The following is a 24,030-nucleotide window of genomic DNA, read 5'->3' as shown; positions in this document are numbered from 1 at the left end:
TCGTCTACAATGAAAGTTCAGAACCAGACTGCCACTTGAACACTCCCTCGTAGAGGGCTACCGATTTTTCGGTACCTGGGCTTTTCTTTCCAAGGGTATGCTCATCCTTGACGACCATCTCTTGGACCTCGAGGTCTCACTGTCTTGCGTTTTCTTTGGATCTTTAGTTACCAGTGTCACTGCGAAGCATGTTTGAAACCATGGGCCACAGCGCGTTGGTCCTGCAGCAATGGGATCGTCTCATGCAGATTGTTGAGCAGGGTGATTCAGAAGAGGTTATCATTGATGGCAAGTCGCTTGATCTGGCTGCGGTGGTTGCCGTTGCGAGGTAAGAAAGTCGTCCGATTTTCTCCGAAAGCCTCTGTTCAGATAATTTGGCCTCTTAGGCTTGATGTGCCTAACTCTGCAGGGACTCACCGGGCTGGGTGGTAGTGCCTGTAGTCCCTAATTGGACCACTGTACGGAGTACTTGTGACCCATGGGCTAGATCCAGCCTCGTGTCAATTGGCACCGGTACCTCTCCGTGCCCTCATTATTAGTCATCTTTCACATATCTCGTCAACATGTGAGATCAATCTGATACTTACTCTCTTAGATATGGCATACCAGTCGTCCTTAGCGAGTCAACGTACGTTCCTGTTGAGAGAAGCTTCAAGTTCCTCGTCGGCGCCCTAGAGAGAGGTGACTGCCTTTACGGTGGGTTCAACACAGACGAAGAGAACATCTTGACGAACAAACTGACTAAAAATAGGTGTCAACACTGGTTTTGGTGGCAACGCAGATACAAGATCGAGTGATACCCAGAACCTCCAGCATAGCATTGTTCGTCAGCTGCATTATGGAATTCAATCTCCTGGTCTAAGAAGTCGCGCCGGGATCTTAGGTGGCCGGAGCAATGGGATTTCAAATGGTATCAACGGGAGATCCGATCACGCATCAGACATCTTCCTCCAAAATCGGCCAAATGAGGACCCATTTGCTTCCACATCTATGCCAGAGTCCTGGGTAAGAGCTTCAATGCTGATACGATCAAATTCTCTTGCGGCCGGCCATTCTGGTGTGGCTCTAGAACTTCTCAGGAACATTGTTAAGCTCCTCAAAACTGACATTATCCCTCTTGTTCCCTTGCGAGGATCCATCTCTGCTTCAGGAGATCTGAGCCCTCTGTCTTATATTGCTGGTGTCATTCAAGGGAATCCGTACCTTAAAGCATGGACTGGTGTATTTGGCCAGGACCGTCGACTCCTTCCAGCGAATGAGGCTTTGAAGACAATCGATATGCCTCCACGATGCCTAGGACCCAAGGAGGGTCTTGCAATCACCAATGGTACATCCGTGTCTGCTGGTGTTGCTGCACTTGCTTTGCATGATGCGCATCATTTGGCTGTTTTGGCTCAAGTGCTTACCGCCATGGGCGTTGAGGCGTTGACTGGAAACGCCGAAAGTTTTGACCAGTTCATCGCTAGTGTCCGACCACATCCAGGCCAGCTTGATTCTAGCAAGAACATTCGGAATTTCTTGAAAGGCTCAAAGCTGGCTACTTCGCATGGCACGTCGATTTTCGAAAGCGGCATGATGCGTCAAGATCGTTATGCACTTCGAACCTCAACACAGTGGATAGGACCTCAGCTTGAGGATCTATGTTTGGCACATTCGCAGATCATGACCGACTGCAATTCAACAACCGACAACCCTCTCATTGATACAGAAGGGCAGCAGATCTTGCATGGCGGTAATTTTCAGGCACAATCTATTACATCAGCTGTTGAAAAGATTCGACTGAGCGCACAACGCCTCGGACGCATGCTGTTTGCACAATCCACCGAAATTGTGAATCCGGCTCTCAATAATGGTCTTCCACCAAATTTGGTGGCGGACGAGCCCAGTCGATCCTTTTTGATGAAAAGCGTTGACATCGCCACCGCTGCCTACATGTCAGAACTCAGCTTCCTTGCCAATCCCGTCGGATCACATGTTCTGAATGCGGAGCTCGGAAACCAGTCAATCAATTCGTTGGCTCTAATCTCGGCCAGATACACCCACATGGCACTCGACGTGCTTTCGCAATTGTCAGCTGCTTACCTATACTCGCTTTGTCAAGCGTTGGACTTGAGAGCTTTGCAGACACAATACCTCCTGACCGTCTCATCCAGTCTTCGTGAGTCGATTTCCGCTGGGTTGAGCTCATTCGTGGTTGAGGGTCATAATATTGAAGAATTGATCTCCTTGTTGTGGAGCCACTTTGTGAAGGAACTGAATACCTCCACAGGCATGGACTCAAGCCAACGGTTCCGTCACATCTTCGTTCGATTGACAGGGGTCGCTATCTCTTGCGGCTTTCTGCAGGAAGACGCAAAACTCCTTCCAGCCATCAAGGTCTGGGCAAATCAAAGCTGTGAAGTCGCCCTCGCTCTTTTCTTACAAATTCGCGAGGATTACGCTTGCCAACCCCATGCCACCCCTTTCCTCGGAAAAGCAAGTCAACGCATCTACAGCTACGTGCGACATGATTTGGGGATACCTTTTCTCAAACGTGAAAGGACCATTGGGCCTCAAGCAGGACCTTTCGATGAGGGGCCGGGCTGTGAAGGAACAACCGGTTCGATGATGACCATCATCTATGATGCTATACGTTCAGGTGAGCTGTACGTTCCGATAATGGAGACTCTGCGAGAGTCTTTGTTGGAGTAGTGGTGCAAAGCAGGAAAAGTCAGAAGTGTGCTGTGTGGCTTCAGCCTGTGTGGAAAGGAGGCTGTGTTGCAAATCCGAGAGCAGAAGCTCTCACATGCCCAGCTCAGCGACAAGAGCTATCGACAGACCTGTGAGAATAATAGTAACAGTAACATCAACAACGACAACAATGATAATCAGTGATTGTGATTGTAGCGTAACTTAGATTTCATAGATGAGTGTTCAAATTGCGAAATCCGCTTAGTATGTGGAGTTGCAAGGGACGGACGAGTGACAGGCGAGTGACCGCTGTACTAGTAAGTAGTCGAGTGACGATGTGGGCCCGTGCACATTCTCGCGAACTTTAACGCGTTCATCCGAATCGAGCACCCCCCTCAGGAAACAAAGGACCTAGCTAATCCACACTCCGTTCTGAGCCTGCCCATAGACCCCCGACCTTGCTAGATGTGCCATATCACCCCTCGCTTTTCAAATGACCGAACTCTCTCCCGGGACAAGAGTCCAATATATAGATGGGAGGCAAGGGATAGTTCGATTTATTGGAACCACACATTTCTCCACAGGCAACTGGATCGGCATCGAGCTCGACGATGACAGTGGTAAGAATGATGGAACTGTCCAAGGCCAGAGATATTTCGTCTGCCCACCACAGCGGGGCATGTTTGTTCGTCCCGACACCCTCACCAGAAGCCTTGAGCAACCCCCCTCTGAGACGAATGGGAAAAGGGCAGACAAATCTGTACATGAGGCCGCAACAAGGCCAAGGCAATCGGTGATGTCTGCGGAGACAGCACGGAAGAGGCAGAGTATGATGGGACCAGGGTCGCAACGCTCCGTACCTGGGTCCCGGTTGTCTCTTAGAGTACGTCCCAGCCTATGTGGTAGCGGATAACCGTGCTGAATACGTGTGCGCAGTCGCCGACGAAGTCTCCTACGAAAATAACGCCAATCCATGATGACAACTCCAGTCGATCATCCCCCCGCACAAATACTCCTGCGACTCCCCGGACATCTGATTCAAGTACAAGGTCCCGTCCCAGTGTTGGTGGCCGACCATCAATGGGACCTCCGCCACCTCCAACTGCGCCAGGTCGACAACGGCTATCGCTTGGTACGGCCCTTAACAAATCTACGACAACCGATCCTTCTGCTCGTCCTTCTCGTCTCGGCGCGCGACTTTCTATAGCAAGTCACCGGCAGGGTCTTTCGACTGGCCGAGAACAGTCGCAAACAAGGAGCCTGGCAAGTGAAGAGACGCCGATGTCACCATCCATTGACGAGGGAGAAGAGGACGAAGAGCAGCTTCCAGAAGTGGAGAAGAGCAGAGGCATTCATGTTGAGAGTGTCCAGAAGCCTGCTGCTGCCGAGCCTCCCTCTAACGTTCCTCCAGATGAAGGCGTGGAGGCTCCAAGTCCGCAGCTCCAGACCAACGGCCTGGGGACTGCTCGAGCAAAGCTGGATAACTCTCCCGCCCTCCAGAAGGAACTCGAGCAGATGAAAGTCAAGTACAAAATTATGGAAAAGAAGCGAATGGAGGACCGAGACAGGATCAAGGCTTTAGATACTCTAAAGGCGGAAAGAGACAAGTTCGAAAGTACCATGCAAAGGCTGCAGCGAAAGTGCCAGACTCAGTCACAAGAGATTACAGAATGGCGCAGGCAGCTGGCAGACTCGGAAAAAAGAGTAGAGGAGATCGAAAAAGCTGACGCAGAGCGTGGTACTGAAGTAGAAATGGCGATACTGGATAAAGAGATGGTCGAAGAGCGATTGGAAGCTGCAACCGCTGAGTTGGAAATGTTGAAAGATAGATGTGAAGAGCTGAATCTCGAAGTCGAGGTTATGCGTGATGAAAACAAAGAGCTAACATCTGGCATGACTTCGGAGGAGAGGTCTAGCGCAGGATGGCTTCAAATGGAAAAGGAGAACCAGCGGCTTCGAGATGCTCTCCTGGCACTTCGCGACATGACGCAAGAGTCAGAAACAGGTCTGCGGAATCATGTGAAAGAGCTTGAGAACGATCTGAGCGCCTTTGAAACGCTAAAATCAGAACATGAAAAGACGAAGTCCGATTTGACAGCCTCTCAAACCGCTGTCCAGACACTTAAACAGAATCTCGATGCGGCCGAAGACCAAGAGCTGGTTGTTGCACAACTCACTGAGGAAAAAGACACTTTGATAGAACAGGTCGGTGTGCTCTCAAAGAACATTATGGCGTTGAAGGAGGACGCGGATGTCTCGAAGCAGCTCCAGGAGGCTCAGGATGAAACAGAGAAGCTGTTACAAGAGGACCTTGACGAGGCGCGAGCATCCGTTCTGGAACGCGATCAAAAAATGAAGGATCAAGCCAAGGTAATCGATGATCTTGAATACACTCTTCTCAGATTCAAAGAGGTGCTAGATGGTCTTCAAAGCGATCTTGAAGAGCTACGAGTCGACAAACAAATCACCGAGAGCGAAACCAACGAGCTAGAAGCAAAATCACGAGCCATGATGAACCTCAATCTGCGCTTACAAAGTACTGCTGCCAAGACACAACTCAAAAAGCTCGAGTCTGAATTGACTCAAGTGAATGCTGAAGATACTGCTTTACACTTAGCAATCATCCAGCACTTCGTCCCGGAAACATTCAAAGAAGAAAGAGGTCAAATCCTCGCTCTCCTCCGTTTCAAAAGAATAGCTTCAAAGGCCCAGCTGCTCCGAAGCTCCATGGAGGAGAACATGGGCCACTCACCGGAAACCACACAGGGTGACCCGTATGCGCTCTACGATCTGATGGAGAAGCTGCAATGGGTTTCATTGTGCTGTTCCCGGTGTCACCATTTTGGTATGGGCTGCACTGTTGAGGACTTCTGCAAGTTTGACGCTGCACTCGATGAACTTGAACCAGTCGAGCGAGCTATCAATACGTGGGTTGATGCTACCAAGAGCCAAGAGATTGATATTGCTCGTTGCGCGCAAGATTTGCAGCGAGTGATCGCTCTGCTGTCCGACCTGGCAGAAAAAACCGTACCTTGCAAGCCAGAGACGTATGCCGACATGGTAACTAGCTGGTCAGAGATGGTCCAAGTCTACTCTGATTCTATTGGTCTTGAATTAGGTCTGCTCGAGGAATCCATCCGAAGCAAGACCGTCCTACGCGAAGGGGATGAAGATGTCTCTCAATTAAGTCGAAAGATTCAAAATTTTATCGGTCAGACCCACACAAGCCAAGCCGTCGCAGCAAAAGTGCTCCACGCCATTCAGGAACGTAGAGAACGTTCAATGACATTGGGTGAGCCGCATCTGACACTTTTTCAAGCAGCAGAAGCTGTCGGAAAGGAGCTATCAGAGTTCGTACGTACCCTTGGGCAGGAGGTGCAACAAAAGTTTAGCGCAGATGTGGTTGGTAATGAACTGACTAGGCTGGATAACGTCTTGGAAAGCATGCAGGAAGCTGCCACTGGTTGGCTCAAGCAATCTTCGTACAAGTCTTCCAAAACGGCTTCCACGTTGGAGATCCTTGGCGATATGCTGAATGCATTCCACTCTAAGCTCGAAGGGCTACTCAATGTCGTGTCGAATCTGTCGAACTTTCTGGAATTTGAGCGCCACCCAGCTCCATGGACGGTGCGCGCGAGGACGCTTAAAGAGCAAAAAGTCGTTGATGGACAAACAGCAGAGGAGCTGCGGAAGCTTAAATCTGCAGCACGCGAACATAATGCCGCCTTGACTGCCAAAGACAAGGCAATCGAAGAGCAAACTTTAAAACTTCAATTACTTGAAGCGAGGAGCAAAGGAGCAAAGGACCACACTATAGCTTTGCAGAAGCTGGAAAAGGAACTTACGGGAGCAATTGCGGAGCGAGATAAAGCTGTGTCCGAGCTGAAAGGTCTCATGAGAGAGAAACAGGCTCTGGAGCAGGAGTACGAAGAAGCAAGCGCAAGGCTCACGATGCTGACTCAGATTGGAGATTCTGGGGCGTCTGCCCAGTTGGCATCACTCGATGAAAGCGCATCCCAGCAGCTTTCAATCGACATCGAACAGTGCCGGGAAGAGATTGCAGATCTACAATCTGCTGTGCGTTTCCTGAAAGCCGAAAACCATCGTTTGCTGTACCCAGTCTCGCCACCTTCACTAGTCACCACTGGCCATGTATGGCTCGAAACCAATCCTTTGCCAAGACTTGAAGGAATCAAGAACGGACGTGGTGCTGCCGTTGCGGCGGAGGCGAAACAAGTTTTGAAGAGGCTGTTGGATGTGTCGTCGGCATTGAAACCACTGCGACTGCAAGACCCCTCTGAGACCAATACTGGAGATAAGCAGAGCTCATGGCGGCCTGTTAGAACAACACCAATGTACCTTGCCTCACAGCAAAGAGAGGAATATGAAAAGTGGGCGGAGTGGAAAGACGACCTGGTGCGGTACGCGGTTCGTGGCCAGCGGCGAAAGGATAGTATGACTACAGGACATCCAGCCAAGGGGTCTAAGCCTTGTGTGACAACACCCCATAGTGAGGTGGCGGATGTGGTGGAAATTGTGGATTCATCACCTTGAATAGGGCGTGTTTGGTTGCATAGCGCCGGCATTTTTGGGACTTCTCATACACAATGCACCTTGTTTCAGCGCATCAGGCGTTGGAAGTGTGGGAGACTATAAGATCATGTAGCATGGGTCGAATCAGGCACATCAAGTGTTGTGTCTTAAAGACATATTCCTGTAATATACCCAATTGAACCACGGAATTTGGCCTACCCCATACGGAGAGTCATCCTTGAGCCTAGTAGGAGAAAGCCGGATAACGGCAATTCAGAATCCTTTGTTGTTGTTTGACGCATTCTGTAGACCACTCTCTTGCAAGAATGGTATGGATGATAAGGTCTTCCTGTTTCATTGCATCCTGCTTTGTTGTACGTAGTAAGCGCTGAGAGGAGGGGGTAAGCTGACTAACATCTGCCAAGCATTTTGTGTGCTTATTCAAACCTCATCTGCCTGACCCTGAGACGACAAACACATCACTCCGCATTTCACCACGTTCCTCTTATGCCTCCGATGGTCTGCGTTTAGACCCTGCTTGTCCAGAAATAATTCTCATATCAAGTTGATCTTTGTCCCCGTTCTCTTTTTGAGGCAATACTGCACACTGGCTCAGATAGCATTGTGAAAGGCACCATGGCAACGTCTACCTTGTTTATTCGTATTAGTCCTTGATCGGACTACATGCAGCCAGTATCTTGCAGCATCCGAATAGAGACAAACTTTTCCGATCGCCGAGACGTCGCACCTTGTACAAACACACAATGACCACTTTCCGCCTTCTTTGGACAATGACAGCACTGGGCACAATACCCGTGCAAGACAACGTATTATCCAGCGGAGGGAACATGCTAGAAGACCCAGGGGGTGGAGATGGGCGGAACTCTCCTGGTTGCATGTCCTGCCTTGAACACTATGTGGCAGCTCATAGTGCATATACTAAACATATATTGAGGAGTTCGCCAACAGCGCGTCACTGCGGCTTTCATTGTGACTCCACTTCCAGCTAATGGCGGACTAGTCAAGTGACTCGGAATTCGATGGCAGTGCATGCATAAGTGCTCAGCAACAATCCAGCCACTGGCCTTCAACAGCATCTCCCCCTCGAAAGATATTCTTCATCATCAGAATGCCATTTCATTATCGCCTTGGGCTCATGGATTCAGAACTATATTTCGCGGAATGAAGCCTTCCGCGTTCAATCTTCGTTTTCGTGCGTCTTCCATCACCGCCGGGAAGAAGTCGACATTAGGACATCAATCAGGTTTATGCCATCAATTGTACGCCTTATTGAGCCCCTGCTCTGTCCAGAGTCTCCGACTGTGGGTTCCATGGCATTATAGAGGTCATCTCTTCTTATAGCGTGTGATGATCCAGCCGGATGGTCAGCCAATGCAAATTCTCGTCTTGCTTGGATTCTTGTATGCCCGCTAGGCATATGACCATTCCACCCGGCGCTATCCCTGGAAGCCATGAATCCAGCCGTTACTCAATTTCGAGGAGACGCTGACATCCACTACTGCTTGATGGATTGGAGCGCCCCCTCCAACTGCGCTGTGGCCGTTCGAAGAACAACTATGACGTCCTAGGCCAATCCTCAACTTTTGGCATTGCTATTTCGCAAGCATCTCCTGGATTTGGATGCGCCACCTATGGCCAGCAACACCTACAATACCGTACAACATTCCGTGCAACGTCTTATATCGAGAATGAATACAAGCATGTGAACGTCGTTCCCGGCAGCATGACTTGGTAGAAGTCTAGTGCTTGTTGTGAGAACATTTGCATATTGCCGGGATTGTCTGGAATTTGCCGTCGGATGAGGTGCGATACGACTAGAGAGTGCTTACCATGCCACTTTGCCCGCAGTATCCGAGCCGTAGGGCGATCTCGCTATTCGAAGCTGGTCTGAACCTTCTTGGGAATGCTCTGCCGTTGTGCATTGGCTGGAATCTGTGTTAATCGGTTTCACTGGACGAACAAACAGCCAGACTACCACCGCTCCCTTGAGCGTTTCCATTAGCCGGCATAACCACTGTTCTATGTTGGTTTCCGTGACTGGTATACTTAAAGCAGAAGTTCCCTGCTGGGCATCCGCAGCCAAATATTCCTCGGCGGTATATCGGGCGGCGTCTGGCTGAGCCTTGCAAACGAATCCTGCAAGGAAGCTACTGGGAATGTCTTTTGGGTAACTTAAGAATGCAGAACAGTTGGACAAGGTTTGGCAACCATATTTCGGCATCAAGAGCCCCACATACGAATTGCTGTGACATCAGCGGCAATTGATTATCATGATCTCATCGCGCCAGATTCGAATGTTCGGTAGCAGGTGCTGGGTAAATTTGGATATCACTGTAAAATCTCACAGGATATCGATGACCCTAACGAATACTATGATTCGGGGGATGAAGAATCTCTGCGCGGGTCCTTGCCGCATCCAGAGTCCGGCCATGGCTTCGAAGCCGGTTCATCCTTGTTGCTAGCTTTCCCACGTGAAAACATCTGGCTGAGAGGTCTCTTCACGCAAAGGTCGTCATTAGGTTCAGTGTCGGCTCTGCGCTGGCTCTCCCGGATCTTTGCACCACGGATCGAATACTATCATTTTCGCTGCGATTTCCCAGCACGGAAAATCTATCCCAACCCTCATTTCAAACATGAAACGCTTTCTGGCAGCAACCTGGCCTGCTTACGAAGCTCTACCTTGTGCGCTCCCTGCAATTCGGTAGCAGAACAATTTGCTCGTGGAAACCAAGATACAAGTTTCGTCTGTCCCTATTTGCTAGGTACATCCTGTTTCGGTATGCTCGGGACGATTAACGCACGAAAAGAATACCTAGATACCTCGCATATTGCTAGTCGAAGTCGGTGCAAGATCTTGACCTCTCCGGCTCTCCTCATGTGAAGGGGTACAAGACCAGCGGTTCCTCGTGGGTTGCAGTGTTAAAGCGCTTATTTATCATCCTGACCTTCTCCTTCGCCAGTCTTTCTTGGGTCTTGTTATATTCCTGGCATTCACGAGATGAAAACTTGGCACTAATGGGCGTAAGCTTCAGTACTCCAGAGCGCGGTCCACCGCCTCGGATGGCCGCCTTGCAGATCGTTTGAGTGGTCCACCGAGATGCTCCCAGCGTCTGCGTTTTCCCCCCAAAAATATCCAACATGGCCAGTGAAGCGTCTAAGGTGCACACCTCCCTTTCTGGTCATCGGTGCCGAAGTCCACGATAGACCCCCCAAAGATCAAGCACAACACTTGGTGAAGAATTCCGGAGCACTTCTGGTGGGTATGGAGATCGTACGCCCTTAGCGGAAATAGGTTGCCGGTCTCGAACCTTCACTAACGATCCAAAAATTTCGGCGACTTATTGTCTGCACGATCACGGAGCTTTACCGGGGGACGGGAAAGTGTCTTTCGCTGGCGTTGTGGCAAAGTCCCCCACCCAAAACTGGACAGATTGCCGCCCGCTTCGGCTAGGTTCTGGAACAGCAATGTGCATTCTCATCGTACATCAATCCTGCCTCCAATGTGATGCGTGAAAAGAATAAATGAAGACGTGTTGCACTTGAGCAATCTGTCCACAACCTTGTTTTCGCCAATGAGTTTGGGAAGCGGAGTGTGGGTGATGCTGTATCTGAAGTCAGGATCGGCATCAAGTTTCTTGCTCCCGTCGTCATGAGCACGAAGTACCCCACTCGTGGCAGGTTCATCGCAGACTTCGAGGCCCCCATGATGAACGTGCTCCGGATTGATCTCAGCGTATTCTTGTCGAGACTTTTTGACTTGTTCATCACAGAATTCAGCAATCAACACTCGCCAGATTATCCATTCGCTTGATTGAAGCTCGAGGAAAGAAGTGTCAACAGGCCGGAAGTGGCGCTTGGCCGAATTTGCTCCGTGTCAGTGATGCATGATCAAAACCGGTGATCAAGCCAACGGGGCCACTGCAGTGCAGTTCTAGTTTTTGTTTCAAATTCACCCTAGCCCGGTTATCAAGCTGAGACGAAGATACCATATCAACTGGATGGGTGACCTCCAAGATTTCGCTTATCTGAATTATGGCCTGAGGATAAGACGCGAAACTCGCCGTACTGTCTCTAGCATCCTTTGGAAAGAGTGCATGTGCAATGCATATTACAAAGGCACCAGGCCACAAAGTGAGAATCAAGATGCCATCATGCTTGACCGAGGCCAATAGACTGTTCTCGATTGCAGCCGATCGCTTGTTGTGGTTGAGGGAAAACGCTTGAAGTCGGAGCTTGACAGTGTGGCGCGTCAGTATCGAGTGGGAACGATGCTACCGTCGGTAACCATGTTGTTCAGATGTGTTTGAGTGGCTGCCGAAATTGCGCAGCCCTTATTATAGCCGGAAGTGTTTGCAACCACAATGCTGCTTTGCTTGGATAATGACAAACCTCGTGCTGCAAGCTGTCCGAACCATGGAGGAAGATGTCACTCGTTGATCCCACCCATAACGCTAACGAAAGCATTGCCTCGAGTCTTCCTAGGCAGTCTGGATGGCGGAAACAAGATTATATCACCTCGCTCTAAGAAGCAGACAACGTTTATTCTTCAGTTCTACAGTTGGTGGGGCTAAGACTGAGATACTCAGATGATACGATCGCTATTGAGTGCAGCAGCGGTTGGGGCTGGCTGCCAGCAATCATAGCTCCTGTTGAATCCGGCTTTTTCGACAGATAAGACTGCCTGAGCACCCACTCGAGTATTTCAGTGTACGAGTGAAGCAACCCTGCTGATTTGTACGTTCGCTTCAGCGCCACTTGTCAATCTCAGGGGTTCTCCAACCGTCGAACTCGTTTTCATTTTCGGAGAACACCCTTTCCTCGGTGCTTGCAGGAGATGGTGATCCTCTTCACAGAAGCTCGGATACGCTCATGGTTGTCTGACCAACATTGGCAAAATCTAAATCTTCTCAACCGGTTCTGCTCGCTCTCAATCAGGGAAGTTCTTGATTTCAAATGCAAACAGCCGGAAGGCAAATGTATTCTTTCACAGACACGCTGGCTCATTCCAGCAATTCGGACAGGAAGACACTTGCTCGGCGCATTTGCCGGTCATTCCCTCCCCAAGGTGGATTCAAATTCCTCAAACATGGCTCAATGATGCTTTCTATTCTCATCTCGAAGTCTTACATCCAAACAATCTGCACAATCAATCATGACATATAAAGCTATACACCAATCGCTGACAAATACCACAACCATTTCCACCTTTATACGGCAGCCTTCTCTTATAGAGCATCTGCGGCTCGACCGTTCAATCCCTTGTCGTGTTCAAAAATCTCTCCAGCTCTGAGTCATATCAAGACTTTCTAAACGGCTGCTGTCAGGCCCAGCAGCATTGATTTTCGCCAATTGTATCCATGGCTGGCCTCGTTTCTCTTTCTATGCCAAGATCAAAGTCGTAGCTGTCGCTGTGGTCTAAGACCAGATCTGGCAACCTTGAATCGACTGGGCATTGATTGTGGTCATACGTATTGAAAGGACCGATGAGAAGGGGACTCGCTGCAGCGCTCGCTTGACCCTGACGACGGGAGACCTGGGCGCCAAGAGCACCCCGGCGGTCTATCCCAACATATTGAGGCTGACTTTGCGGCACGTTAGCATGGCTCATCCATGGCCCATACTGGTAGTCTTGCTCTTGAGGTTGCTGAACTTTCCATGTATGTTGACCGAGATGGTCACTTTGTGCTGTCAACAGATCTGGAGTACGGATATGCTGAGTCTTGGGTGGCGAAAATCGGCGGCAATAATCGATGAACATTCTTGAACAATCTCGCTGTTGTGGCCGATCACGAGCCATTGATGGACGACTTGGTCGAGCTCCTCCTTGCACTGGCAGATTCTGGTCCCGAGCTGGCAGAGGCAATTGCCGATTTCGATGCTCTTGGTTGTTTCGAAGCCTGTGTTGACTAGTCGCCGATCGTTCCGGTCTCTGGCGTAGACCATCATTTCTGTGTCTGCTTGAGCCCGCCCGAGGCTGGTCAATCTCTACCCTCAAGCGTTGCTGCCATCTTGCTGTCCACTTCCGCAGTTCTTGAAGCTGGCTTATCAGGATCGATCGTTTGGCGTGCTCTCGATAATGCTGGTATTCAAACGACCTGGTATCTTTTGGTGGTGGGAATTGTTTGTGCCAGGCCTTCTGCAGTATCTCGTACTGTCGCTTCATCATCTGCAGCACCATGCCTCTAGGCGACTCTATATCCTTGGTATCGAGGCTCCATTGTGCCAGCGTTTTATCCTCAAATACCTGTGCTTCCCGACACCAGAAGTCCATCATATCCTGGGTGAATTCCCTCAAGGAGCTGGTATAAAATCTGCTGCAAAGGAGTTCCCTCTGCTTGTCAATCTCAAGCGAGATCAAAGTGTGCAGCTCCTTGGCGGTGTGAACGACCAAACCCTCGAGTGTGTCCTTTGCTGGGACTGTAGTGTCTGCTTTGGTTGGTTGCTTCATCATTGGCTTTGGGAACTGCTTTGGTACTGCTGCCTTGGTCAGCCGACAAAAATATTCTGAAATCAAGCCTGCGATGAGGTGAATATACCTTCATAATTATACTCAGTACGAGGTCTCTTTGGGTCCCGTGCGGATCCAGCGAGCCCTGCGGTATCTTGCTCGACGTCGTTAATCGATCGCTTCATGGCGTCGGTCTTCGTCAAATGAGTATGTCGCTTTGGTTTCGAAATCTTCCTCGAGGATGTGCTCAGTCTGTTGTCTCAAGTTCGCTTTGCTGAAAGAGGCTTGAGCTGACAGTATCGAGTTTCGGCAAGGCTAGCGATGCAAGAGATGGTGCAGACAGCTATGTTAGAGGCCGAGGACGGTGGAGCTGAGGGTGAGAGAGGAGATTCGAACTTCAAAAATCATTGACTTCGAAAAGTTAAACAATAACAGTGGAGGCATATATCCCTGCCTGAGAGTGCCGCATCACTCAAAGTGTTTTATGATATATGTGTACTCGTGGCGAAGCTTAAGCCCATTGTTGTGGTGGGTTATGCTCGGCGCGGCCTTGATTCAAGGGGCATTGATTGTGCTATGGACTTGAGGGGGAAAATATACGAACACTTTGGTGCCGTTTCTTCCCAGATCTCCGCCTGTATAGCTCTCCCAGCACTGCTTTAACCAGAGTTATCCCAACAAGCTCACGAACTTTATCTCGATTGCAAGACTATCATTTAACAGCCACTCCCGCCGAAGGATGCGCATGCATTACCAGAAACACGCCGAAATGAGTTTGACGCCTTTATACTTGCAAGCCGACTCCACTATCTCCTTCTCGTCAGAATGATGCTCATCCACCTCTGTCAAGCATGGGCTCCTCTAAACCTGGGGCTCCCAATCTCCTTCTGCCTCCTCCAAATCACACCATTCATTAGCCCCCAAGGCTGTATTCAGCAGTGACTCTTGAAGTCTACTGCTGGTTGGGCTTAGAGCATCCGATAAGCCTCCCTGATTCCTCGGGACGTGAGGCACTCTGACCTGCGGAGTCTCTAGCGTCTGAAGCCCAGATGGAGCATCGGTCATGATTCTATCGTACCCGGCAGGTGGAGCACCCGTCACTTGAAGTGTGAGGTGTTGATCTTGGGAATATGGAGCTGTAAAGAAAGCGCTTTGCACGTATGAAGGTGCAGGGTATCCACCATGCGGCTGCGGAAATCCACCATGCGGCTGCGGAAATCCACCATGCGGCTGCGGGAATCCACCATGTGGCTGCGGGAGTTGAGAGTAGCCGCTCTGTGGATATGGAGGTGCAGAATGCGCAAGGGGTGGAAGCGAGGTTATTTGCTGAGTGTTCGGAAGAATACTGCTGCTAGTCGACGACGGTTGATTCTGAACGATCGTTGACTTCGTCGTCTTCTTCGAAATACCCAGCTCTTTTCGGATCTTGTTATTGCAAGAGTCTCGCTCTTTTGTAACCCATCGCGAAAGGTTGGCACGCCGCTCATTCTCCGAGATACCTGTATAGTCTTTTTTATTCTCATGGCCAAGGAGATAATTGACCATTTTTCTGGTCTGCCACCCACCAGTTTTTGCGCCGTTTGGACGAACGAAGCGCCTCATTACCTCCGGAATTGATAAGTGCTCAGGAAAGCTTCTCAGAACCTCTTCATTATCCACTTTTGCTAGCGCTGAAAGTGGAGTATTGCTTCGTGGCACGTTGGGAAACATAACCGTCCTCGGTGCACCGCGTCTCTTTCTTTTGGGGGTATCGGTTGAGGTTGGAGGGCCTGCAACTGGAGTGACAGCGGAACTGGCTTTGGTAGGGGGAATGATTCCTTGATAACCTATCTGAGGTTGCGGCACACTGAAGACTGGGTATGCATGGTACTGCCCGTCAATCGACGAATAGTAGTATGGACGCTGGCCAGACTGGTCAGTCCTAGCGGTCACACTGCCTCCCTCGGGTCTTGAGGTAGGAGCTGCTGGTTCGTTGGGAGGAGGCAAGTCGATAGGATAATGCATCCGTGTCGAATCACGATCCAGCGGCGAAGAAGGTGGTCGACTTTCAGGTCGCTGGTGTCCGAGCACCTGGCCCTCCTGAGCTCTCGCAGGCAAATTACTCAAAACTTCGGTACCGAAGCTTTGGGATCTGTGTGGAGGTGATAAGGAATGGGTGCCATGAGCTTGTGATTGAGCAGCCTGAGAGCGCGGGGTTCCCGAGCTCGCTTCGATGGTCTCAATGCTCTGTGAGAAAGCATTTCGAATGCCAGCCAACATCTCTTGCAAGGTTTCGGTCCATCTTACCAAAACATCACGCTGCTGCCTCAGCGAGGTCGCTTCTATTTTCTCGTTGTTTATTCTGATATCCTGTACGCTAGCGTTGTCGGGATGCGGTGCCCGCTTGGTTAGGACCCGTCTGATAAGTTCTAGCTGGCGGGCCAACACGTCTCGCGGTCTAGTGGATTGAAAGTCGATTCCAACGACATCACCGCCCAATAGGTCCACGACATGCTCCTCATATGAGCGAGCCTGGTCCATCCAGTGTTTTCTCTCATCCTGTACTCGTTCTTCCGGCGTCTTGTGGGCCCAGCTAGAATCTGCAAATGAGATGTCTCGCAGGATGTTCTGGTGTTTGGTTAACTCGTGCTGGATCTCGCGTGTGTGGTTGTTAACACGATCGATGTGGGATGTCGGTAAAAGATGGCGAGTATCTCGGGTTCCTGCTGATGGAGGCTGTCGTTGTGACTCGGAGAACCCGCCCTCACGAGAGGATGCTGGCGTATGACGGACGTTCGTGATAGGGATATCTGCAGACAGCGCCGGTAATTGTGGGGAAGTCAGGGGCTGTGCGAGAGTTGTTCTCGATGTGCTCTGCAACGAGTCGACGGATGTCTGAGGAGTTTGGAAGACTCTAAATTGTTGACCTTGTCCCTGGTTCTGCGGTGCGATTGCTTCTGGTGCCGACTCGGAGGTGGTGTCTGGACGATTACTGGATCCTGCAGGCATATTGTTCTGCGCCTGAAGCCCTGCTTGCTTTGCTTCCTCAGCCATTCTCGCCTTCTCTTCGTCCAGGCGCTGCTGCACCACCTCCCAACCCTTCTTCTTTTCAAGAGCACCTTGCTTGTCGAGAGCTCTCCGGATAAAGTAATCGAGTCGGACAAAGATCCATCCTGCATTACAACCCTCTTCGATGAACCGTCTTAAAGTCCTACCAGCGAGGTGATGTGGCCAGCGACGACAAAGCTTGTCCAGTGATATGCCTTCAGGGAGAGGGGTGTCAGCAGGTGGGAATCGAGGCTTCAGAGTCTTCTCGACACTGGAAGAACTATGCTGGACAGGTTGAGGATTGGAAAGAGTCGAAGTATTTTGCGTCGAAGAAATCGCTCCCATAACAGTACTTTCTCCTTCTTTCAAAGCGTCTGCTTCATTCGTCTTCTCAGGGGCTGTCGACTGTGACAATGTCGGCATATCTTGTTCGATAACCACCGACTTGTGCTCCACATGGGAACTTGCAGCGGTCAATGCAGGTCCCTGTCCATATCGCTCCCCGAACTTTTGCTGTTCTTTGCCGCCGAACTTCGCACCTCCTTCTGGCTCGGGATCGTTCAGCAAATCACCCCACATCTTCACCGCTTCATCTTCAGTCCAATTTTCCGGGGGGTCTTCAAACAGATCATCAAAGGTGTGGGCACTTTCCGAAGTGACTTCGAGGCGTGGTTTCTTCACGCTTTCCTCGCTCTCTCCGATTTGTTTCTGTTCTTGATATTCCTCAAAATCGCGCTTGTTAGACCCTGCCGTCGATTTAGGTGGCGTGGCCATTCTGGTGGTTTGATTCGAGTCTTTCGTAACAAGGATGATCTCTAAAGCCGATCATCAGTGGCGCACGTCGAGAACAGATCTAAGCCATCAGGTCAGACTCACCAAGCAAGGAGATGTTCTACTCTGGGCGTCTTGTGGGGTTAGGGTTAAAGCTCGAAGCTCACAGCAACGATCTTGCTTGCTCGCACAAAGCGTGTCGAGGACCAAGGCAAAAAGTTATCGATTGCACGGTCGTTTTCGAATGCGGTGGTCGAGATTGAAAACAGTCTATCCACCAGAGATTTTGATGAACAAAGCTCGCTGCTGCTTGGCCGATGCACGATGTGGAAGAAGATGTGCAAGAAGAGCGTTGAAGAAGAGAACCTTTTGAGTTGAGACACGGTATAACCGAGTTTCCAGGGCGGCACACAAGCATTGAATTGAAAGTGTAGTGCTTGTGGGCATGATGGGGAGTGTTCGCCATTGATTGTTGATTGTCTGGTATTCCTTGTTTCTCCCTTTGTGTTCAGCGACAATGATCTTATGTTTTGTGCTTGAGAGAAGAGGCGAGTTGAGAGTGTGGTGACTTAATTGCAGAATGTGGCCTAGACGTAGTATTACCACAACAAATTTCGACATCGAAACAAAGAAGGTGAGTGCCTGCTGCGTTGTTGAGAGCTGATAATCTTGTGCCCAGATACTATCTGCAACCCATCCAATACCTTTCCAACTATCCTTCCCCATCTCTCCACTCCCGACCTCCATTTTTGGCCATAACCGCTCCGTCAAAATGCCCCTGACGACAGGAACCCGAGTCACAAGAATGACAAGATTGGCACTCTGTAATGTACACTAGGCCCAGACGTGTCTTGCCCCGGTATCCTGGGATTCGAGCAGCAGATCTTGGGTAGAAGCTTGGTGGTGTGCAGATTCGAGCTGTCCTAGCTCTTATTACCTAATTCTTTTTGACGGAGGGAGAAACCGCATCTCCATCATGTTCGGCATCGGACCTGGCCTTGTTTACCCTCATCTTCGTCAGATCGGCAAGTGCTTCATCAGCCTGCTGCTTCAGTCGGAGACCCAAAAGAGTCGGAGCACCGCTATTTCCGTTGTCATCTGCCTCGTCTACATTCTGTTCATCTTCGAGACCTGGACGAAGGCATTGTCCTTCGAAAGGTACCAGCTCCACAGTCTGGCCTGCAGCTTGCCTCTTTCGTCTAGCAACATTGGCCGACTTCTTCAGCTTTCTGATCCAATCCACAAGATTATCAATCCTGTCAGCTGCATCCATATCAAGACCATTGACTGCGTTGTTATGGACTGAAAGACGTTGTGCCATCTCCTTTGCGACGTATCCTCTGTTGGTTGGGTGGCGAGCTGAAGGCGCGCAAAAGTGCTCCATGACTGTATGAATGATGAGATGATTTGGGAACTCGACGAGCAGACAATCGAGGTCTGTGTCTTCCACAAGGGTGATGGGTACGGTAGGTGCGGGCGCTTCTGGGAACATCAATGCTGACATGGTGGACGAAGTGCTCAATGTTCCGATTGAGTTTCCTTTCCTAGCAGAGAACAGGGCTATTTATCCTCTTCACAATGTCTGTCAATCTCTTTGTCTCTATATCGTGTGATGTGGTTTGCTTGTGTGATTGTCCATTCCAGCATCAGAATTATTTTGACACGCAAGCAATCCCCTCTGTCCACTTGATATTTGTCCATATGCCGCATACAGCTTTGTCAGACTCATGCAGAACTCCCGTTCCAGCTGTACGAGGGCCTAGCAGGCCAGAGAATTCATTGCAGAATTTCTGTTACTTCTTTCGTGTACACGTGTCCTGAACAGCACTCTGCCACACACTTTCAACTAGCTATCATCAAACTCATGTGATTGCCTACCTATAGAGTAGACACCTCATAGGCCAGATCTACCTCTTACCTGATTGTGTCCAATACTGTTGTGCACTCCTAGAAACTATGACAATCACGGGTAAAACCTGTACTTGTTAGTGTTCTGCAGACATTACCAGACCATAAATCAACATGCTGGCGACTTATTACTCTCCTGGGCAAGCTACAAGACAGCTTTGAGGCACGTGACTATGGATGCAGAGCACTGATAACTGTACTCAATGCATACAAGTGATGAACAACATGTATCCTTTCATGTCCTGCAACTGATCTGGGCTTCTATGACTCCCTTTTCTGTAGCAACCGATGGATTCACGTGACCAAGATTGTCCATCCGCCACCGCCTTATTCGCTGGGCGCTTTCCCCAAATAGGACATAGGGCCGCCTACCGGCTTGGCATTATTGCATCTTTTCTCATCCGTCTTCTACCTCCTTCTTACCTAGCCAGGCAAACCACAGCTTCCATGAACATCCACATCAATGCCGTGATCCCATCTCCATCGCTTCCCGTTCTGGTGCAAACCCACAAGTGTGTATGTGGTGAAAGACTGAGACAGAATGCTGTTAATGGTGGTGTACGGAGTGCAAAGTCTTGAAATCCGGTTATCCACAGACGATCTTTGATAGGGACACCTTCCTGGTCCCAGACCGGCTGAGACGCACCTCCAGCCTCTCTCCACCACCACCACCACCACCTCCTTCCTTGTTCGCCTCCAGATTGTCCCATAAATCTCCTTATATATATATATATAAATATATCTTGTTTCATGTCTCACGGGCATGCCCCCAAAAAGGGCAACCCGCGGGAGGGATGCCTGCCATTGTGCAGACATTCCCCATCCCCGTCACCCCCTCGAGGATGTTCATTTTAGTGGTCTTCATATATATATGTGTTTTTTCGTGTTTCCTGGATACGCCCCTGGAAAGGGCAACTCCTCGGAGGTATGCCGGTCTTTCACTGACGTTGTCCATCCTCCTGCTCCACAACGACCTTCTCCGTTCTCTCGTCCAGGACGTTTTGACAGATACAGTCTTTCGTTTCTAAGCTGATCGCTCAGCCACGGACGAGTCAGTAATTGTGCAGACATTCTTCACGTTAGCCGCAACCAACAGGCTTTGCCCTGCGCCCTTGGAAATGGCTTGCGGTCTCCTTCTTCAGGCTATATATAACGACCAATGTCAGCAAAAGCCATTATGAAGATGAATAGCAGCGGCACGAATTGGAGTTGATTCAGTAGGTGCGATGCTCCTGCCAGGAGGTGGCACTTCGATTGAATTGGCGGCGAAGATATCGCAAATCCCTGTCACTTGTCCCTGGTATCAGATCGCAACACAAAAAGCTCACACTCGTTCCGAAAATCCTATCTTGTGGTGGAATCTTGGGATCGATTCGCAATCAAGTGTCCCGTGAGATAAATTGACTGTGGCTTCAGATCCTCTCGGAGTTTTGTGGTATTTATGGGTGATGTTGGTGTGAGCCGAACCATCTCAAAGTGTTCGCTAATGCTGACGTCAATTGTGGTTGTGAAAGCTTGTCCCTCTCACAAAACACTTTTAACGCCTCATCTCTCCGGGAATTCGGACGATAAATCCGAGAATTGGTTGATGAGTACCGCGAAGTTCGTTGTACTTCCAGCAACCTGCAATCACCCTTGCAAAAATAATAACAACACCAAACAACCCCAATCTGAAATTTTGAGCACAGAAATCTATTCACTGCTGATTCACTAGTCTCAACGCAATCAATCACTCTTCTTCCTGAGTTAGCCTAACCATCTTCTTCATTGCACCTGGCATCTTCAAAACCATCGGTAGCCAAGTTCTTCGATCTCTTATCCGTTGCATCTTCCACTTCAACCTTCGTCGTCGTAGCACTCAACGAGACTCCATGAAGTCGCTGAAGGCAGTGATTCTCTCTATCTCTTCAACCGAAACATTATTTGCAGCTGCTACCGCCTGAGTTTGTGCCACACGGGGTTGTGAACGTGCTATTCCATCGTTGAATGGTATATTCGTATCAATGCGTGCTGGATGTCCTAGCGGCAGTCGCTGGCTCCAAGCATGAGTCCAAGCGCGCATAGTCAACAATTGTGCCTCCAAGATGACTCTCCTCGATCTCAACTCTTCGCCGGGACTCAATCCGTCTTGCGGCTGACCATTTGCAGCTCTCATTACAACTTCCAGCAACACTCGCTGCCTCGACAAGGGATGTGCAGGCCGGCCATGTCGCACAAACGCGGCATTTAAGAGTGCATTGTCGACATTTTGATCTCGAATGAAAATTCGCTCAAAGAACTGCGTCTGGTTCATCCATAGATCTTGTACGCGGCGTGAACGAACCTCTGGTGGCTGATTTCGAAATTCTGGAAGGGCGGCGACATACCCATTCAAGGCTTCGACTTGCAAGCGCTGTTGTTCATTGATGAGGTCTGGGAGCTGTTGAAGACGATCCCGAATCTCATCGTCGGTGCTGAATCTGGTAATTGGGATTTGAGATCGGGAATGAGGTCGACCAGGTGGCAGGCCAGTAGTAGCGCCCAAAGAGGGTCCACTGCCAGTAGGAAACGTAGGACCGGGAGGAAGTAGGCTGGTACCACCAGGACCGTGAGCACCATGGACAGGTTCGGTGAGGACAGAAGGAGGATTGATATTGGTACCACGATCTCGACCGCGACCACGACCACGGCCGCGACCGCCAGGGCGAGGGTGATCGGCAGCAGGAGAACGATGGACTCTAGGAGGAGGATTGGTGACAACTTGAGGATGATTAGTGGCAGCTCCAGCTTCAAAATCCCAAATCAAGCCGACTCTTGGGTTTTGTTCATCAGCACCGTCTCTCGAAACTAGGTTGATGGAGGGCGCTGGCGGGCCACTGCCGCCGCCAAGGGGACCAGCAGGTGGTTGCATGCTAGCACCAGCACCGAATCCTGAAACATGAACTGGTGTACGCTGTGCTTGTCCTTCACCACCTTCGATTGGGGCAAGAGTGATAGGCTGTTCAGTTTGTCTAGGTGCAGCACCTACCAGGCCAACCCCTTGTTGACCACCGAAGTCAGTGGAAGAAGGATGAGGAGCATCAGCACCAGCAGCAGCACCAGAACCGAAACCAGGCCCAAGTCCATTACCCCCACCGGTAGACAGTTGGCTCCCTAGCATCACCCATCCTTGCTGCTCATCTTCCAAACGATCGGCGACCCCCAACTCACCGGCTTGAGTGTCATGGGTATCCCAACTCGGCAACCAGGGCTCATTCAACCATGCCGGATCCACCGTCTGAAATGGGGCTGGATCATGTCGACGAGCATCAGCTGTGATGTTTGTACCAGGCATTCTATACAGGTTTGTGTTAGAGTCGTTGACGGGGATGTTGACTGCTGCTTGCATAATGGCTGCTTCTGCGGCAGTGACGGATGTACCAGTACCTGAGCTTAATTGAGGTTGTGTTTGTGGCTGTTGTCGTCGTGGGCGGACGTGACCAAATCCATCTATGACTTCTAGATTTTCAGGACTCAAGGGGTCACTCGCTGCGACAGTCCCGGTGGAGGTAACCGCAGAAGAAGTGGTGACTGTTCCTGCTGCCGAACCTGGCATATCACCCGTATTGGCAGGAGGGGTAGGGGATGTCCCGTCAGCAGGAAGTGAACGGCCGCCGGCATTATCGGGAGAGTTGTGAGAATCGCTTGACATCTCTGCACAGTTGCTGATGGTAATATGCTATTGGATGCTTGTGATGTCAGGTTTGGATGTCGATGTTTGTTCAGGTATGTGAACACCCTTACCAATCTTCTTGGTCTCGGACTATGCCTCAATGGTCTGCTGTGAGGTCTGTTCTTGGAACCCCTTTTGTTTTTCTTCTTGTCGAGAGGAGTCAGCGGGTGAACAAAAGATGGAAAGAAGGAGCAAGCAGATATACCTTACAATATCCCCGATTCAGACTTCACCACAGAAGACCTGTCGTGAAGGATCAAGCCGATGAAGAGCAATGCAGAATGGTGAAGGTGTTTATCGGCTGAAGACGGAGCCGATGAAGAGAAATGTTGGATGGTGAAGGTGTTGTATCGGCTTGAGACGGAGCGCAGCTCAGCTCGGCAGTCAGCTGTCTGTCTGTCAGTCGGTCAGTCTGTCTGGCTTCAAGCGGAGGAAGAGAGGGAAGATCGGTTCGAAGACCTTGCTGTTGCTGATGCTGTTGTTGTATGTACACAGTCTCAAGAAGGCAGAGCTAGCGGTAGAGGCAGTTCTTGCAGCTGAATCACGAACAGATTGGAGGATGACGATCAAGTTTCTGTTTCTATCGCTGCCAGTGCTGCCAGGTCAAAGAAGAAGGTCAAGGTCAAGGTGAACGGGTGGATCTATGTTATGGTGCAGTGTATTATGATATGTTATGCAGCACCACCAGGCAGTCGATCGATCATTCAAGCAACCCTGCTACATACAATTATATGCAATTGTGTTCGCGAAAACACAAATCTACGTGGAAAATTTCTATGATCTCTACCCATTTTTAAGGGGGGTAGGGATTGTGCACGGATTTGATTGTGCGCTCATATGCATGCAGTGTAGGGCAGGGCGATGTGTTCGCCATGAATATGTTCAATACATACAACAGACTGACTGCTGGCTCAGCTGGGTAACTAGCTAACCTGCCTGCCTGCCTGCCCGCCTGTCTATC

General features: G+C 50.1%; 5 protein-coding genes across 5 annotated transcripts; 1 reads left to right on the top strand and 4 right to left on the bottom strand.

Moving 5' to 3' along the window:
* Positions 1 to 200: 200 nt before the first annotated feature.
* Positions 201 to 7,224, top strand: EPUS_08744 (uncharacterized protein; the record flags this gene model as incomplete). Its single annotated transcript, XM_007803553.1, has 5 exons — positions 201 to 328; positions 596 to 696; positions 752 to 2,638; positions 3,255 to 3,553; positions 3,607 to 7,224. The coding sequence occupies 5 exons, from the start codon at positions 201 to 203 to the stop codon at positions 7,222 to 7,224; spliced, it is 6,033 nt and encodes a 2,010-aa protein (XP_007801744.1).
* Positions 7,225 to 12,544: 5,320 nt separating this feature from the next.
* Positions 12,545 to 13,857, bottom strand: EPUS_08743 (uncharacterized protein; the record flags this gene model as incomplete). The annotated part of the gene is made up of 2 exons (XM_007803552.1): positions 12,545 to 13,701; positions 13,761 to 13,857. The coding sequence occupies 2 exons, from the start codon at positions 13,855 to 13,857 to the stop codon at positions 12,545 to 12,547; spliced, it is 1,254 nt and encodes a 417-aa protein (XP_007801743.1).
* A 676-nt stretch (positions 13,858 to 14,533) lies between these two features.
* EPUS_08742 (uncharacterized protein) lies at positions 14,534 to 17,473 on the bottom strand (the record flags this gene model as incomplete). Its single annotated transcript, XM_007803551.1, has 1 exon — positions 14,534 to 17,473. The coding sequence occupies one exon, from the start codon at positions 17,471 to 17,473 to the stop codon at positions 14,534 to 14,536; it is 2,940 nt and encodes a 979-aa protein (XP_007801742.1).
* A 934-nt stretch (positions 17,474 to 18,407) lies between these two features.
* On the bottom strand, positions 18,408 to 18,974 carry EPUS_08741 (uncharacterized protein; the record flags this gene model as incomplete). Its single annotated transcript, XM_007803550.1, has 1 exon — positions 18,408 to 18,974. The coding sequence occupies one exon, from the start codon at positions 18,972 to 18,974 to the stop codon at positions 18,408 to 18,410; it is 567 nt and encodes a 188-aa protein (XP_007801741.1).
* Positions 18,975 to 21,236: 2,262 nt separating this feature from the next.
* On the bottom strand, positions 21,237 to 23,048 carry EPUS_08740 (uncharacterized protein; the record flags this gene model as incomplete). The annotated part of the gene is made up of 1 exon (XM_007803549.1): positions 21,237 to 23,048. One exon carries the CDS (start codon positions 23,046 to 23,048, stop codon positions 21,237 to 21,239), a length of 1,812 nt encoding a protein of 603 aa, XP_007801740.1.
* Positions 23,049 to 24,030: the final 982 nt, after the last annotated feature.

The sequence above is a fragment of the Endocarpon pusillum genome, assembly GCF_000464535.1.
Source record: "Endocarpon pusillum Z07020 unplaced genomic scaffold scaffold2425, whole genome shotgun sequence".
In the NCBI taxonomy this organism is placed as follows: domain Eukaryota; kingdom Fungi; phylum Ascomycota; class Eurotiomycetes; order Verrucariales; family Verrucariaceae; genus Endocarpon; species Endocarpon pusillum.
The sequence above is the reverse complement of the archived record's forward strand: the minus strand, read 5'-3'. Positions and strand labels throughout refer to the sequence as shown.